This window comes from Apium graveolens, chromosome 1, assembly GCF_009905375.1.
Source record: "Apium graveolens cultivar Ventura chromosome 1, ASM990537v1, whole genome shotgun sequence".
Classification (NCBI taxonomy): Eukaryota; Viridiplantae; Streptophyta; class Magnoliopsida; order Apiales; family Apiaceae; genus Apium; species Apium graveolens.
The window spans coordinates 195,836,809-195,855,497 of record NC_133647.1 but is presented as its reverse complement, the minus strand read 5'-3'; the positions used below and the strand labels follow the sequence as shown (position 1 = coordinate 195,855,497).

The 18,689-nt window shown below is 33.9% G+C and overlaps 2 protein-coding genes across 4 annotated transcripts; both read right to left on the bottom strand.

The window, feature by feature from the left end:
- Nucleotides 1-1,743: 1,743 nt before the first annotated feature.
- On the bottom strand, nt 1,744-7,649 carry LOC141676209 (upstream activation factor subunit UAF30). The gene is made up of 3 exons (XM_074482098.1): nt 7,509-7,649; nt 2,450-2,645; nt 1,744-2,088 (listed from the first exon to the last, which is right to left on the bottom strand). The coding sequence occupies exons 2-3, from the start codon at nt 2,621-2,623 to the stop codon at nt 1,960-1,962; spliced, it is 303 nt and encodes a 100-aa protein (XP_074338199.1). The 5' UTR covers nt 2,624-2,645; nt 7,509-7,649; the 3' UTR covers nt 1,744-1,959.
- Nucleotides 7,650-13,482: 5,833 nt separating this feature from the next.
- LOC141676171 (protein WVD2-like 3) lies at nt 13,483-17,014 on the bottom strand. 3 transcript variants are annotated; one of them, XM_074482096.1, is made up of 7 exons: nt 16,894-17,014; nt 15,430-15,787; nt 15,172-15,260; nt 14,977-15,070; nt 14,768-14,839; nt 14,170-14,280; nt 13,483-13,776 (listed from the first exon to the last, which is right to left on the bottom strand). In XM_074482096.1, the coding sequence occupies exons 2-7, from the start codon at nt 15,781-15,783 to the stop codon at nt 13,654-13,656; spliced, it is 843 nt and encodes a 280-aa protein (XP_074338197.1). In that variant the 5' UTR covers nt 15,784-15,787; nt 16,894-17,014; the 3' UTR covers nt 13,483-13,653. The 3 variants fall into 3 exon arrangements, with proteins under 3 accessions (XP_074338197.1, XP_074338198.1, XP_074338196.1); XM_074482097.1 differs by having other exon boundaries at nt 15,430-15,790; nt 16,894-16,999; XM_074482095.1 differs by lacking the exon at nt 16,894-17,014 and adding an exon at nt 16,742-16,882.
- Nucleotides 17,015-18,689: the final 1,675 nt, after the last annotated feature.

Sequence of the window (18,689 nt, the reverse complement as noted above, 5' to 3'; positions counted from 1 at the left end):
TAACCCGCAGCCGCTAAAAAAAAAATAATAAAAAAATTCCTACTTATCTCATGGTATCCAAAAAATAATAATGACAAGCTTACAAATTCTACTGCTGGTGTGTTTTGAGTTATTCTTATTTAAAAGACTCTTTTTAAAACACTTGTAACCCCTCCATATATTATCGCAAAACATATCCTATTAGTCAGGAGCATGTGTAACGGTATCTCTCTCGCTCTTGAACTTTGTCAAAAACAAGATGGGTGTGTGAGTGTGTTTGACAAGTAAATACGTTATTATAAATAACAAAATTTCCGACAAGATTATAATTTAGATTGTTTTAAAAGTACTGGAAATTTGAGGCAGAGAGTAAATCAGAAGGTAAGAATGCAATGAATTGATTCCTAGAATCTTCTTGTTTGAAGAGTAATATAGACCAAAAATTAGTTTGGATATAGTCAAAAATCTAAACCGAGTTCAACTTATTAATAAAAATATTATTTGCGAACATTTCTGCAGTAAACTACTGCACGATCCCATAAACATGTCTCGCAAATTTGTTAATTTTATTCATGAATTAGAAAGATTCTTAGAAACAAAATATATAAGCAATATAACCTAAGTTTTAACGAAAGATATCATAAACTAACAAGTTTTTCTCATCTCCGATTTTCATACAAATAGAGCTTCTACAGACAAGCACAATGCGAAAGCGTGTAAGGAAGAGATTTGGGCAGAAAAGGAGAGTGATACAGACAAGCACAATGTGAGCATGTAAGGAAGAGATTTGGGCAGAAAAGGAGAGTCTGGGCTAGTTCGCGAGTTTGATCATTTCCTGGCAATCAAAGATTTTCGGGTTTTGATCCCATAGATCACCTTCTTTCCTGCTGCATAACGGCCTTTAACTCGTTATTTCATCAATTTAATTTTAGAGTTTATTCTGAATCGCAACTCAACCAAAAGTACTTCCTTAATCTAACAATAGTTTTGCAGGTAATCTCTTAAACAAAAAAAACAACTGCAAAACATGTACACTGTGCCTGTGTGACATTAACATTGTACAAGCCACTGCAACAAATCTTATTATATGTTCACAATTTAAAACATATACTATTACTCAAGTAACCGCAAAAAAAAACTAAGATTGACATCGAACACCCCTCCCCAACCCCCAAGGGCCCAAAATTTATAAACTTCTTCTAAGAAAACTAAAACAGAAATGAAGAAGAAACTTCACTAGATATTCAAAGCAGATGAGGAAAAAAAATCAAACAGAACGGTAAACTCCCCAGTCCAGTAAAGTTTCATTTCTAAGCAGCATTACCATTCAATTTCAAGTCAGTATTTTAAACTGACATTCAATCAGTAAGTGACTGTAAAGAACTTCATCCTTATTGCAAATCCTAGAGTCAAACACTAGAGAGTACATTTGGGATCCTAAATTTGCTACATGGCTATAGAAATTTAAATATGACACAAAGTTTCATCCCAAAGTTTCATAATAATATTTTGAATACAATAATAACAACATTTAGCCAATTGTAAGCCAAAAAGTAAGACCCGAAGGTAAAGTTTTCCCAGGCACGGCTTGCTCTCATCAACTGCAGAATACAAGGCAAAATAAACATTTTCGAATTTTTTGTCTTTAACATTATATAAAACTAACATGTTGTTTGCTCTTGCTCTGGCGGTATCACCGTCACTCCTTTTCCTTGTCGAAGGAAAAATAGATGTCCGAGCTTGTTTAATTAAAAAAAAAACATATTTAATGCTAATAACCAATTTTTATATTCAAAAAAAGGCATCACGTCACTGTAACAGAACTTCAATACCACAGCAACCATATAATTAAGACTTCAGAACATAACAGGAGTAATGCTTAACTGAGAAAGGTCGGATTCAAGGTTGCAGAGAAAATATTGTACAATCAATTATGCACCACAATATTATGATAGAGATGCAAATTTCCTTAGTTGAAACTCATTTTGGCTCCTTGGGAAAATGCAGTTTAATGAGCACAGGAAGCTCCAAAAGCTCAACCTGTGGCTTACCCAGCAGAATACTCTTTAACTTTTCATCACAGTTCACTAGATTCTTGTTATTTGGATCCTGAAATGGGAAGAAAAAAAGCTCCAGTTAGGGTATGAATTATCATGTTTTTTGTTTCGCTCTTGAGTAGGCAATACATTTTCAAAATTCTTGATGTACCTATTCCTTTGAAGAAATTACAGCTTTCAACTTTTTTTAATGTCTATATGATCACTTCCTTTATAAGTAGCATTCAAATTCAAAATGGAAAGAAAAATCAAATGCCATATGAACTAACAGCCAGTGTTTCAACAAAGGTTAAATCAAGTAATGCTCCTCTTTTCCATCATAAAGATAACAATGATACACAACATGAATATTAGAATAGTCATCAAACTAAAGAAACTTTCAAGAGATAAAATTATGGACTGAAAATCAGAACCTGGAGATTATTAGTTTTGATGTATGACCAAACGCGCATGAAACAGCCCAAGCGAGAAATCTGAGACTGTCCCAAAAAGTCACGTAGCGGTGAAGGTAAATTAACAAGGTCAATTAAATTGGCCAATTTTTTGGGGTTTTCTGTAACTGCCATCTTCATTCGTGGAGGCAACATGATTGTTAATATTTTGTAAACCCTGCAAAGTCACAGGTCATAAAACAGGATAATGCCTTCTACTCACACATCCACATCTTTAGAAGACTATGGCTTTGAAAGCTATATTTCATAATCAAACACAGAAAAAATTACATCATTTTAATCTTCTTGAAATGCTTTTAGGAATACTATGATGTATTTCTTCTAAGATCAATTTTTATTAAAATGAGACTTTTAGTGAGTTACCTAAAAACAATTTCATGTTGGGTTGATCCAAAACCAATATAGTATTATGAAGTAAAGGCTTGTTTTATAATTTCCAATTTTTACTATTTCATTTATGTACAGTAATTTCATTATATCGTATATTTACTCATCACCTATAATTCTTAGTAACTTGATTACTTAATTAGTTTAATATATGTCACTGATTAATCACTTCATGTATAATTCAATGATCCACCTGATCGTTAGGGCACATTTCTATCTTTGATTTCTGATTAAATTTCCAAACGTCAAATTTGACAATTAACAAACCAAAAGCGTTGCCCAACAGACTAAATAAGTCCCGGTAAACGTATGTTTTTTAGTGAAGTAACAACTTTACTTTATATGATTACGAATGGGAAAATTAAGAAACCCTAAGACTTAATGTTAATTAAACATTTCAAGACTTAATGTATAATTAAACAAGACAAATTTTCAAAATGTCATTTATTAATCAACCCAAACTCCAAAACAACATTGTCTAAAACACAAAGAAATTATAATCAACAAGATCATGATCTTATAACAATAATAAAAAAATCAAAATTGACATCGGAATTTTTAACATGGGACTATTAGTAATTCGGTAGTTAGTTTAATATTGAACTAGGAATAATTCGGTAGATTAGGTGATCTTACAACAAAAATGGTGAACACCAAATTACTGATCCATGCTCTGAAGACATGTCCATTCTCAAAAAAAAAGTTTAATATTAAAGGGTAATTCAGTAGACATGTGATCTTACAACAAAACATTTTCTACACCAAGTACTGACCCATGCTCCAAAAACATCTTCATTCTCACAAACAAAAGCTCGATTAACCGGCACTCCCCATCTTTACGCTTTTTTGTTTGAAACCCAAGGAAGAATACAAACCCTATGTGTGCTTGCAAGAACAAAATGCACAATTCAAATCAACCTTATAATATCCATTACCATCACCAAGTCTCCTCCAAATCATGCTCTGCGTTAAATTTATGAAAATTCTCTTAAAGGGTAGATAATTATGTTTTCCCACATTGTGCCCACAATTAGGGAAATTACTAACATACAAATAATTCGTGCGAAATTGGTCATCCAACAACTCATTTCCTTGTTCACACCTCAACCATGACCTCCTACGAGCCAAATGAGTTTTCACTCTATTGTCATAATCATCACCATTGTCGTTAATTTTTATGGTCATTATCTCCACACGAACAACCTCAAGAAAGGCCTGGGCAGCATAATAAAACCTTGAATACCGCAACCCAACTACCCGCGGGAAACTAGAGACTGTGTCTGAGAGAAGATCGAACACTATAACTAGATTTTTAGGGCATTTTATTTTGTAAGTGATGCCATGCAGTGTAGAACATAACATTTTCGAAACACAAGCTAGAGTACCCCAATCTCAAGATTTAAAAGACTGGGGTAGTCTATCTTGTGTTTCAAAAATGTTGTATTCTATACAACATACGTTTGTTACAAAATATAATGTACCCAAACAAATCCAGTTGTAGTGTCCGATCTTCTCTCAGGCACTGTCTCTAATTTCCCGCTGGGTGGTTGGGATGCGCTATTTAAGGTTTTATTCTACTGCCCACGTTTTTCTCAGGTGGGTAGTCCCATGGAGGCAAGGACCACAAAAATTGTTAACGACAATGGTGATAATTATGACAATTGTGTGGGATCTCATTTGGCTCGGGAGAGTTCAGGATTGAGCTATGAACAAGGAAATGAGTTGTTAGATCACCGATTTGGCATGAATTGTTTGCATGCTAGTAATTGGCCTAGTGGGCATAATAAGGGAAATCACACTATTCTGATCGGGGAATTTTCGTAAATTTGAAGCAGAGCATGATTTGAAAGGCACTTAGTGATGGTAATGAGTATCATAAGGTTGATTTGAAATGTGCATTTTGTTCTTGCAAGCACACTTAGGATTTGTACTCTTTCTTGGATTTCAAGCAAAAAGGCGTAAAAGATGATGGAGTGTCGGTTGATCGAGCTTTTGTTCGTGAGAATAAACATATTCTTGGAGCATCGTTAGTAATTTGGTGTACAAACAAGTTGTAAGATCACCTGTTTGCTGGATTACCATTAGTCCAATATTAAACAATGTTTGTGACAATGGACATGACTTGGAAGCATGGATCAGTAATCTGGTGTACATGTTTTTTAGTAATATCACCGGTCGACTGAATTACAATTAGTCAGTTCCTTATTAAACTGATTACCGAATTACTACTAGTCTCATGTTAAAATTCTACATGTTAATTTCGAATTTGTTATAAGATCATGATAATGTAATTTTGTTAATTACAATTTCTTTGTATTATTAGACAATGTTCTTTTGCAGTTTGGGTTGATTAATAAATGACAGTTTGAAATTTTTTCTTGTTTAATTATACATTAAGCCTTGAAATGCCCTGATCAACATTAAGTCTTAGGGTTTCTTAATTTCCCCTGCATAATTATATAAGTAAAGTTGTTACTAAAAACCATATGCTTACCTGCAAGGACGGGAGTTGTTCTGAGTTTGTCAATTCTCATTATTTGTCAAAATCGACATTCGGAAAATTAAGTAGAAATTAAAGATAGAAATTACTCAAAAAATATTGAAGCATATAATCTAAGAAAATACCTACTATTACAACACCTCCCGAATAAATCTTATTTCCCGAAAAGGTAATGATCGTTCCTTTGCTCTAATTAATAAGATGCACCGATATTATTACTAGGATTAGTCTATTCTGGTTTAAACTAAATGTATATTTACAGACTACGAGTATGTGTTTCATAATCTTCACATACCAAATTAGACCTTAGAGGTTTCCCTAGGTAAGTCCTCATTGATAATTAGCTACCAGAGGTTCTTTTATCTTGTAAAACTATATTAAAATTTCAAGATCATGAAAGTGGAGCAAACATAGATACATAATATGTTTCAAGCTTTTCATTTCGATTTTGTATTGATCACAAACAAATTAAGTAAAATCCATATTAAACTAAAGTGTCAAATAAGGAGGTAAAGAGATATGTGCCCAAATGATCAAGTGGACCATTGAAATATACATCAAGTGATAAATTAGTGACATATATAAAACTAATCAAATTACTAGAGATTATAGATGACGGGTAAATATAAGATAAAGCGAAATTATTAAACATACATGAAACCGAAATATTTGGAAGTTACAAAACAAACCTTTACTTCATAATACTATATCGGTTTTGGGTCAATCCAATGATACCGGAACGACCCCCGTTTTGCGATCCAGATCGTTCATTCCTGAACACCGTGCATTCGTGATCCAAATCGCTGGGGTTCGCGACCCAGATCGTCCATGATAATGTACCGACGAAAATAGAGAGTGAAGAAAAAGAAGCTTGAATAAGAGAGATGATGAGCAAGACTCTATTTTGAGGAGGAATAGGCTTAGAGAAGAAGAAGGCATACTGTTGAAAAGCGTGGGCGGCTGTTGAAAAACGTGGTGCTGAGCGGCTGATTTTATGTGTTTACTTTAGGGTTCGTATTATTGTCCAGAAAAAAAGTATTAAAATTGTCCAAACTGGGCCTTTGGGTTTATTGATTATTATTGGGCCTACACTTTTTTCAATCCATCGTACCCAACCGTTCCAACACACCAACCATACCACCGGATTCACTTTAAGTAACGTTCCACATCCGTTTTTGCACCCCATTTCGAATCGAATCCCGTCCCATGTAAAATTGCTCCAATCTAACATGAAATTGTTTTTAGGTAACTCACAACAAGTCTAATATTACTTAAATTTAGGTGATCAATTTAGTATCTCATACTAATTGACTTTCAGATTGAATTATACCGCATTATGTTTATGTCTAAGCATCTGTACAGAAGCAAACTTAAGTAACTTGTTGGTCATATCCAATTTCAGCGTGAACTCAACTAACTCAAGACTTATTTCCTCAAACATATATATACAACCGAAGTAAAATAATATGTGAACAAAATTTAAGCTCACTCCAGAAATTAAGAATATTATTATGTGATGATATCGGTGGTTCATTCTTTCTAACCATAAATACACTCAAAGATCAGGAGTTCCAAGTAAGAACAAACAATTCGTTCGTGATATCAAAACTTGGGAGATGTTATCATCTGGCAACACTAGCAACTAAAAGCATACTAGATAGTGTTCAAAATATAATTCTAAATTAATCATTCTGCAGTACCAAAAGAGTAAAGAGCATGTATTAAAGATTAAAGATACTACTAATTCCTAAACAATAGTAAATTTCTACACAAGGAACAATTCAAGAACAACGACGAAAAAATATAACAATATTTAACAAATAAGCAGAAACATATCCACACACATCAATAGCAATGGCAAACATATTGTGCATTTCTAACTTCTCAAAATTACCCAAACCAATAGCAGTTTCGAAATTTATGTCAAACAATACACAGGAGTTAATATAACATCATAAGTTTCGAAAACAATGGAAAATGAGATGATATATTAAAGAGAGGGGGATAAAATTAAAACCCTTGTTAAACCCTAGCTAGGAAATTGAAAACAAATGAGAGATAATTGATTAATAATCTGCAAATACTAATAATTGATTATTACAGAACATGTGTATACAGAGGTGTATGTATTACCTTGTCAAGAGAATTGAGTCTTCGGACACAACTAGTTTGATCTCCCCCTTCACTTCCTGTTTATCTATGGACGAACTAAGCCAAGTATTCTAAAAATTCCCGGCAGATTGATTCATTTGTATAATAATTTATGAATAATTATAGACTTTCAAATATATTCAATTTTGAGTCGCTTAATCTCCGAATTTCAATTTAATTATAATTTGATAAATTAACCTATTATTAGATATGATTCCCGATTTTACAATATATTGACTAAATTATTTATTCACAAAATGAAAAAGAATTATTTTTAATATAATTAGAGGCATGTCATAATTTTATGGAAAAAAATATAAATTATAAAATTTTCATGTTTTATATTATTAACTGTGTAAGTGCGTTAATTTTTTTTATTAATTAAACACAATAAATCCAAGCTGATACACTTCTCTCTCAGGCATGATCAGCAATTGATATTCTTCCAAAGTTTATTCCTTAACTTGAAGGTTGTTCACAGAAAAATCCCTTCCAGCTTAATCTACTAAACATGTTTACAGACTTAAGTAATACAATTACATAATATAAATATAGGTTATCATACAACTTAACCTTAGAACTGTCAATATGACTTAGTCTTATTATATACAGGCACAACAATCTCCCCCAATTTGTGAGAAGATCACTTATCACAAATTCATGTCTGATAACAAGACTAACCCCAAGTTAAAATCAATTACAATGAGACTGACAAATTTACAAAGTATATTTTTATACAAATTGCAGTTACATCAGTACAGAGTTACAAAGCTTAACTAAATTTCTCATAATGATGTTCTTTTCTAATAAGGTCCTTGATTTTGACTAATACTTCAAGTTCTTCAATAATCTCAGTCTCTCTTAGAGCTTCCACCAGTTTGAGTCATTCAGCTAATGAGTAACTATTTAGCAAGTGAATCATGTACCTTGCAAACTTGTTGGTCTTTATGTTTAGCATGTGTCCATCCTTAGATACCCTGTTGAATCCCCTTGCATTCAGTTCATTTGATCTTTTCTCAAACATCTCAATCTATTCAATATATTTTCTTTCTCTTTCCTCCCTTTCATCCTTTTCCCTTGCATGCCTAATATTCCTCTCTCTCAACCTCTCAGCCAATATAGCCTTCCTCATTCTTATAAATGAATCCATAGCATTCATCAAACTAATCACTCTCTCCAATTGTGCAGTTGAAAATGTTTTAATTACTCCTCTATTCAGCAAAATGAAGGTGACATCTTTGTAGTAAATCCTGACTTCTCCTAAAGTAACAACACAAATTTTGACTATCTCCTCAACTAACTGTTTGTGATAGTCATCATTTGATATGTTCTCAGAAATTGATAGAAAGTCATTTTGATTGAAGCAATTCCAAAGAGCACCAAAATCATCTTGAATTTCTCTTGTCTTTCTTTCTGTTGTCTTGAAGTGAATTCTAGTTAAAGGTATGAAAGAAGGTGGTTTAGATATTTTCTTGAGTGAGGTTTGGCTGGCCGTGATAGGTATTTTGAGTAGGGAATGTGTAGATGGCTTGTATAGGTACTTGGGTTTGAAGTTTGGATAGAATAAGTGTTTGTTTGACTAGGTTTATGGGTTTGAGTTGGTACAGTTTGTGAAATTTGAATTTCTTGGACTTTATGTTTCTTTTCTCCTCCTTTTCCATCCTTCTTCTTTGTCTTCCCATCATCTTTTCCTTTCTTATCCTCCTTCCCCTTCTTCTTGTCATCCATTTTGTTGCTACTAATTTTGCTAGAACGACTTGGATTTGAGTCAAAAGATTTATGCTCATCGTTCTTCTGCTCAACATCATCCCAATCATCCAATTTATGCTCATTTTTCTTCTAGCAAGACTATAGTTTTGCTAGAATGTTAGCTAGGGTTGTGAGTGGATTTGTTTCTGCTTGAGAAACCTCCAACTAAATTGGAGAGAATTTGAGTAGCTCCCCCTAAAAAATAATACCCTCAAATCTTGCAGTCTGTGAAGACTGTTGTGCACATGAAGGTGCAATTTGAACCTGCACAGGGTCTTCAGTAAAAACTGATGAAACCCCTGTATTTTTGGTGGTGTCATTAGACTAGCTTCTTGATAAGATCTAGGGTTCTGTGATGGTGCATTTAGGCAGAACAGTGGGAGAATGAACCAAAATTACACCAGTGTAATGGTTTATAAACAATGTTACATTTGTAAGATGACAAGTAAGATGGTGGTTTATGAAACTGAGTAGATCTTTTAATAGGTGGAAGAGAAGAAATTGCAGAATCAAGCTCAGAACTAGTACTGAGATCATAAGGGCAGAAGAAGAATTGACTACATTTTCGATGTTTTAAGATACATGGAAAGAGCTGTTGCTTGTATTTTTTTGGAATATTCAAGTACCCAAAAAGGCTACAAAGTGTTTGATTGTACTAATAATCATTTCTTTGTCTCTCGGAATGTGGCTTTTCATGAAACACAATTCCATTTTCATCCTCATACACAACCCACACTCTTTTTTACTGCTATATATTTTCCATCTATTACTTCATTAGACAATTATACAGACAATATTAACAATGTTATACCTAATCATGTAAACTTTGTAGAGTCATCTGATCCATTTCATTTTAATGATTACATTTCCTGTCAATAACTTGATAACTCCCCTTCTTTTATTAACAATCATACTAGCATCGAACATGTAGTTAATTCTTCTCCTGTCAATTCGTCTTCTTCCGTTCATGATCTCAGTACTAGTTCTGAGCTTGATTCTGCAATTTATTCTCTTCTACCTATTAGAAGATCTACTTGAATTCATAATCCACCATCTTACTTGTCATTTTACAAATGTAACATTGTTTCCAAACCATTACACTGGTGTAATTTGGTTTATTCTCTCATTGTTCTGCCTAAATGCACCATCACAGAACCTAGATCTTATCAAGAAGCTAGCCTAATGACACCATAAAAAATACAGGGGTTTCATCAGTTTTTACTGAAGACCCTGTGCAGGTTCAAATTGCACCTTCATATGCACAACAGTCTTCACAGACTGCAAAGTTTGAGGGTAGTACTCCTGAGGGGGAGCTACTCAAATCCTCTCCAATTCAATTGGAGGCTTCTCAAGCAGAACAACTCCACTCACAATCCTAGCTAACATTCTAGCAAAACTAGAGTCTTGTTAGAAAAAAGATGAGCATAAATTGGATGATTTGGATGATGATGAGCAGAAGAAAGATGAGCATAAATCTTCTGCCTCAAATACAGGTCATTCTAGAAAAAATAGTAGCAGCAAAGTGGATGACGAGAATAAGGGGAATGAGGATAAGAAAGGAAAGGATGATGTGAAGACAAATAAGGAGGAGAAAAGAAACATAAAGTCCAAGAAACTCAAATTTCACAAACTGTACCAACTCAAACCCATAAACCTAGCCAAACAAACACTCATTATCCTCCTTATTCTTCCTTTTTGGGTACTTGAAAATTAAAAAAAAACACAAGCAACAGCTCTGTGATCAAACTTAGTTCGGAGTTCACCGAACGTAGAAGCAAAATATAATGTACCAATTTTTTTTTAAATCTGTGATCAAACTTAGTTCGGAGTTCACCGAACGTAGAAGCAAAATATAATGTACCAATTTTTTTTAAATGAGATAAGGAAGAATGAGTACCAATGAGTTTATGATAATGAGTATTATTCTTAATACTCTGTAGTGGAACCCTATTTATTAAGTAAATAGCACATAGCACACTTTCACTCCAAAACTTATCCGGAAAAACAAGGACCTTGTTGTTTCAAGTGCCTGTGTTTACGCTCCACAACACAATTTCATTGTGGAGTGTAACTACAGGAAATCTGATGGAAAATTCCTTTCTGCAAAAATAAATCTCTCATAGGACCCTGGCACCGTTCAGGTGCGTTATCTGATCTGACAGTAAGAATCTTAGCTTTATAATGAACTTCAACATGTACAATAAAGTTCTGCATCACCTTTACACAATCAATTCTATGTTTGAAAACAAAGTATTAACAACTCTTATTGTGCTGTATAAGCCACTCTGAAATTTACCAAGAAGCATTGGTTTCTCTTTCTTCAAAAGGTCCTGAGAAATCCATTAAAACTGACTATACAGTTCAAATCCTTGCATAACCTCTGAACAGAAATCAGATTATATTGAAAATTAGGGATATGCAAAACATCATTTAAGGTCAAATACTGATTGAATTTAACAGACCCTGTATGCATAATAAGACCCTGATTGAATTTATAGGTTTGTAAGAGTGAAAAAGACCAAGATTGGAGCAAATGCGGTCTGTTGCACCACTATCAATTAGCCAACCTGTTTATAAATGGCTTTCTGCCAACAAACAAACCTTACCAGCTAATAAAGCATGATCAAGCTGTGGAGAATTCTGATGCTTATTGACATCAGAAATTGTCGGCTTATTCAGTATTTCCAGAAGTTGATTGTATTGAGCAACAGAAATTGAGGGAGAATCATCCATACTATCAGGTGAATTAAGAGAAACAGCAGCATTGACTCTCATGTCTTTAGAACCTTTAAAATGCGGTGGATATCCATGTATCTTAAAACATCTATCAACACTATGTCGAGCAATCTTACAATGCTTGCAGAAGTAACTGTTGCCTTTCTTAGTAGATGCATTGAAAGTAGAGATACTTAGATTACCTTTTGCATTACCATAAATCTGTCTCTGATAGCTAATGTTTCTCTTATTATCAGTCACAAAAGCCAAATTCTCTATGTGACTAGTAGACTAAAATAGTTCTTGATGTCTCTCTTCTTGAGAGGAAATTCTGAAAGCATTAGGAAGACCAGGCAAAGGTTGTTGCATCAAAATGTTGCCTCTCACAATAGAATACTTCTCACTAAGTTTCATCATAAACTGTATGTCTTTGATCTTGTTGCATCTGCATCACCCTCTGAGTAATATTGCAGATACACTTAGAGCACGTACAACAAGGTAAGGGACTTATATCACTCATTGCATCCCACAAACCTGTAATTTCAGTAAAGAAGTCAGAAATACTTTTAGAACCTTGATTCAAATCAGTTAATTGTTGCTCAAGAGCAAAAATCTGAGCCGTGGAAGCATATCCAAATCATTCTTCAAGATCAAGCCATATCTCCCTGGCTGTCTTGAAGAACAGAACACTTTTAGAGATAGAATCATCCAAGTTACATATAAGCCATGAACAAACCAAATCATTACATCGCTCACAGGCTTTGTAATCATTAGATTTGGTAGCAGGTTTAACAACAGACGCGTCAATAAAATCTAGCTTATTTTTGGCAGATAAACTAAGCATGATGGATCTTTTCCAGTTACTATAACCTGCCATTGAATTTGACAGAAACAAGTTATGTTGTGTTCACATCAGATGAATGTATGTAATATACACTCGAAGCATCTTGATTTGATGAGATCAATCTTGACCAGTTATTACTTCCCTGAACCATATCTTTCATGAATATCAGATCGAAAACGATGAATACAACAAATGAAGCAATCACAATCAACATCATGTGTATAAATGCAATGAAAAGACGAAAAGATGAATGACACCCGAAAATGAACGATACAATTGAACACGGTTGTAACCAAAACGATGTAATTAAAGATCATCAACATGGATGCTCGGATACTATGTTAAACATGAAGCTTTCAGTATCAAGTTTCAATCTAAACACATAAACGATCATCATTATAGAATAACTAACTTGTATATTGATAGAGATAAGTTTTTGTTGAATGAAGATTGTAGTTATGAATTCTACACTTGAATCTTATATATAGAATTATTTCAAATATACAGTCGAACTTGTTAATTAGAAAATAGTAGATTACAAGATATCTACATGCTTTGAAGTCCAAGCACACTTCACCAAGCTACCAGAAATACAAAACTAAGAGAGTCCAAGCTAAGAAATACAAAACTAGAGAAATTTATCATCAAACCAACCCCCCCACCCCCCCACACACACAAATAAATCAATAGATAACTCACAAGAAACTAAAAAAACAAGAAACTAGAAAAAAAACAGCAAAAAAGAAAGACAAAACAACAACATTTAGATTTCCCTGTCCAGTAATTCTTCATGTCAGAGGAGATGATTTTACTAGCTCCTTAGTCGACAAGATTGTATCGATTTTCTCTCCTACGATCCCTTCTTTCTTTATTTACTGGAGCTGCATCGCTGCAGCTCTTTCTTCTGCTCAAATTCGGTGATTTTGCACGAGTTGGTGGTGGCTGCACAAAAGCAAGTAATGCTTAGAATATCTTTCTTAGTTCTTCCCGTTAAAGAGTATAAGATCCTGTTCGGACCTTCCTCTACCACCTTAAGGTTTTAGATGGGTTGATTACTTAACATGATATCAGAACTCGGTTTAGGGAGGGACTCGAATTAAATATTGTTGGTTGATATTGGTATTGGTATTGGTTGCATTTGTCGTTGTCAATTGTAGTGAAAAGTATCGTATAATTGAGGGGAATGTTAAAGAGTATAAGATCCTGTTCGGACCTTCCTCAACCACCTTAAAGTTGTAGATGAGTTGATTACTTAACACTTCCTTCTACAAATTTCATGCAATAAAAACTTTCTTCGCGGCGTAAAGACAACAAGATTGAATCATGTTAGAGTACCTTCTTCAACTCGTATTTTGGTGGCGGACCATCATGATAGAAGCTTGGCATTGGGTTCGCCTTGAATACTAAACTCTTTCTTAGTTGCTTGACTGCTGCTTCTTTCTCTTCCTAAAATGTTTAAAATATATCACACAGAGATAGATATGCCGCAGAAAGCAAAGGCAGAGGAACAATTTATTACATCTATATCTAGAAAGCAAGGATTCTTTGGTCATCCAACGAGCCCTGTATCCCCACGCACCCCGTTCTTGGGAAATTTGGATCCTCAAAAATCTCAACGAAAATTCATCTTTTTAAATATTTGTACTACCAGCAAAAGTGATTTTAGTTTAAGTTTGTGTGTTTTAGATGCTTGTATCATGTATTTGAACTAATTTGCATAAAATATACTAATTTTGTTAGTCAATTTCATTATCCATAGCAGCAAGTATATTTTTATTTTTATAGTATTAGTATATGTGACGTATCCCCGCACCCGAATTCTCATATTATTTTGTTTGCCGAATGCATGTATTCCCTCACTATGCACCACATCCCTGCACCCGTATCCTTGCTTCTTAGATCTATATCGTTAGAGAAAAGGAGACAAGGGTACCTTAGTTCTTTCTTCATACTGAATTTTTTCAACCTCCAGTGCATGGTGCTTCTCCTCCAATTTTGTATAAAACTGAAAAAATGGTGCAAGCAAAGATTTAAGAGATAACGATATCGTTCTTATTTTGTTCTAATTTTATAATAAAACACTTGTCAAAGAGGATTGAAACTGAAACAATCTTTACATTTAGGAAATTGATGAAAGATTACCTCCTTTCGTCTCTCTGCACGAGTGATGCTCCTGAACGCGGGGGCTGAAGCAATTGTGACCCTGGGTGTAATAGCCCTTGGTGATGCAGTTGTACTTTGTGTGGTTAAGAATAACTTGGCAAGGAAGAGTGTAACTAAAATAGGAGGATGATATATTCTTAAATACATTACTCAATTGCAGCTGTAAAAGGATACAAAGAAGGAACGAAACAAGAGTCATCTTCATCGGATTGCTTCTTATAATAAGGTTGCAATGGCTTCCGTAGTAACAAGGGCAAGACTTGCTGTGAGGAGATGAGAAGTTGGGAACTGGTCAGAGTTAGCATTCAACACTAAAGAGTTGTTCATTATTACCTTAGATGATAAAGAGTTGAAGTTTAAGTAGCAGTAGATTACAGGGTCATGTATCATGGTAAGAACTTATAACAACACTAAGGAGTTGTTCAATATTACCTCAGTCTGTTTCAAGGAAGGTTGAGTATTCAAATTGCTTGTAAAGTGATATGATTTTCTCCCAGGAGTACCAGCATCTGTTTCAGTCCCAGTGGGACGAGTAACGCTTTGAGCACGTCTTTCAGTTGCTAGAGCAAATGGCTGGGGAACAGTGTACTTGGTCTTGACATTCCCAGGAGTTGATTTTTTTGCATGTTTTATACAAATTCCAGACTTCTTACAGTCTCCCTTCATGTTCTGAGTCTCACTTTTCACTTTTTCCATCAAGAGTCCAGTCTCGCGATTTATGGTTAGTATGTCATGCTTGCCATCAGGTTCCTTCTTCGTGAAAATATCAGTTACTTTCATTCTCATTTTGCTGCTACAGATAGCAGAAATATAAGCATTCAACATAAGCAAATTAGGTAAACTACATCCTAGAAACTGTCTTCTACACACACCACAGACACAAAGCATCCACCTAAATACCTAATCATATTCACACTCTCTACTCAGAAACCACCATAGTATCTTGCTAAGTAATCTATATTCGCTGCTTTAGATAATTATTCATAGCATCTTGCAGACGTTATCGTTGTCCAACTCTCGTGCAGAACTGCAGATCATGCAGTCATACTAAACATCCGATTTATGTCAGACAGAGTTAATGATATATCTGCATATGCATTCTTTCATGGTGATCCACTAACAATACTTAAGAGACCTGTTAAAAGTTTGATCTACAGAATTGACAGACAAACTCATCATGAAAATCAAAATTCACCAGATTTCATCAAAAACAGATATTTATACTTTCCGATTAAGACAAAAGACTGTCACTCTCTCAATTCTCAGAAATAAACCTAACCTTCGACGTTATTTCAAGAAAATTATTTCAACTTAAAAACTTTCAGCATAAATTTATCAAACACTGATCAAATTTTTCTCACAATACTTCTCCTCCACTCTACTTTCCCCTCACAACAGGTTTTGTTGGACACAACAACGCCAAACCAAGACAGAACAGAAACTAATAAATCGAGTTAAAGAACATGGAAGGTTTATTAATCTGCAACCAAGAGGCAGAGTTACGTACAGAACAGGACACCATGCAAAACAACACACATTTATCACAGAGAAAACCAGATTATACGACAACGCAAAGTTGATCACTAAATTTGAACTGTCCATCTCAATTACAAGTTATAAAATACCCATGTTAAGCTTTATTATTTTCTTTGTAACCATATAAGTCCTTCTATAGTTTTTATTCAAAATTCTGAAAGATTACATCGAGATGGAAAACAAACGAGCAACAAGCTGCGCCGCTAACCTTAAAGTAGAAACAATGTCAGAACCGTAAGCACCGACAATGATTATGCAATAAAAATAGTAACAAAACAAAGCAAACACATGAAAAAACGAACAGGGTACATCATGCATATCAAAATGAACCAACTTATAGCAACGAAAACGATATCTTACAAGTTTGAGCTTTGAATCCTTGTGTGATGGCGAGTTTGTCAACTGCAGAGACAAATGTTAAGTGAATACGCTAGATAAACGTGCGTGCGTCTGTACTTATATAAATAAATGTATACATGATAACTAACGGCGTTTCAAACGAAAGCTTGTCTGTTGTTAGAATCTTTTTCTGGTGGCTGTCGCGGTGGGCTGGCTGTTTTGTCTTTCCTAGAGGTTAATTTTTGGTGAAGTACTATTGTTTTTTGGCGACTCAATAATTTTATTGGTATTTTTACCTAATTTGTATTAGCTATTAAGACATTATTAGTAAATAGAATTAGAAAACATTATCGAATACAAGCTCGGTCTATTATTGAATTCTTTCAGGAAAAAACACTTCTTACTTAAACACACTTTATTATTTACGTGATTCTGATAATTTTCGATATTCTGTAAAGAAGGCGAGAAAAATATAGTATATCAAGAATGTTGATACTATTTTACAAATCCTTACTCCCGAGTTTTAAAAAGTAAGGAAATAAGTAGTTTCAGTTTCTTCGTAATCGTACTCCCGAGTTTTTAAAAAGAGCAAAAACAAATATTAATTTTAACAAACTTTCATTCCAAAAATGGGATTAAAATACTTTACCTCATTATTACTTCGTTTCCTTCTCATTAAAAAACTCGGAACAGGCTCTAAGTATACGAACAAAAGGATTGAGTAAATTTATTCAAGAACCGGAATGATTGTGATTCCAATTTCTTTTGTCTTCTTTGAAATGTACAGCTGCATTCACATTTCACCAACTATATTTCTACTGGTCATTATAATTTCTTATAATTTCTGTTTATTAACATCAAAATTCTACTGGTCAAAAGATTAAAAAGTTAGTACACTAGTTTATTAGAAGTGGCTCCGTCAAGTTTGTGTAGAAGGTCCAAAAAAACATCATAACTATAAGAGTCAAAAGATTAAAAAGTGCATGCTTGGCCAAGTTCATTTTTGGAAATGGAAGAACGTAAAATAAAATTTATTTTACGTTCAATAACCGACTAAAGAGATGAGCGGGACAAGAAATTTATTAAACGTGTTTTAATTAGCGAAACTCGAAACTATTAGAGTGAGAAGCTTCCTGGTAAGTGTGTTATGGAAAACTAATCGTCAAGTGTACATCAGACAAGGATCAAGAAGGGATCTTGTTGTTGCATACCTAGGTTAAAGCAAGGTGTCATCCGCTTTGTTATAAAAATCGGTTAATTTTTCAAAAATCGTTAATAAATCGTTAAAAATCGGTTAAAAATATTTGTTCGATTTGTTCGATTTATGATAAATTATCGATAAATTATTCGATTTTTTTAAAATCGTTTAATAAATCGCAAATTAATAGTCAATCGAATAATATTGATTTTCGAAATCTGTAACATAGATCGGACGTTCAGCAGATAGTCTCTCCAGGTTGGTCTTATTTAATGTTTATCATCTTAATTATAAACTATTTAAAGCAACATGACCTTGGTCTTGGTTAGCCATACTTTATTTATACTTAAAACTATTAAAAGATGCAGGGAAGTGCAGCGAGTAAAGCACAAATAATGCCTAACATAAAAGGGCACTTTAATTCCCTGTCCTAGTTGTTTTAGAGCATGATTTTAGGATCTTATGATCTCAAGATCACAAGTTCGAACTTTCGGGAGACACGGAAATAAGTGAATTGTCATGCTCAGTGGGTACAAATGTGTTAACGGTCCTCCGGAAAGGACACTTTGCCTGCAAGTATGAGCAAGCCTTGGGTTACTTTTCAATTTTACTGAACAAA

Bases quoted from the DNA above. Each gene is read 5' to 3' on its own strand.
- LOC141676209 (XM_074482098.1), bottom strand. From the start codon at position 2,623: ATGTTGCCTCCACGAATGAAGATGGCAGTTACAGAAAACCCCAAAAAA. The intron at 2,089-2,449 runs GTTCTGATTTTC...TTCCCATTTCAG, and splicing joins TCAAAACTAATAATCTCCAG to GATCCAAATAACAAGAATCT.
- LOC141676171 (XM_074482095.1), bottom strand. From the start codon at position 16,851: ATGCATGATGTACCCTGTTCGTTTTTTCATGTGTTTGCTTTGTTTTGT. The intron at 15,261-15,429 runs GTAATATTGAAC...ATCTCCTCACAG, and splicing joins CTTCCTTGAAACAGACTGAG to CAAGTCTTGCCCTTGTTACT. The intron at 14,281-14,767 runs GTACCCTTGTCT...TAAACATTTTAG, and splicing joins AGTATGAAGAAAGAACTAAG to GAAGAGAAAGAAGCAGCAGT.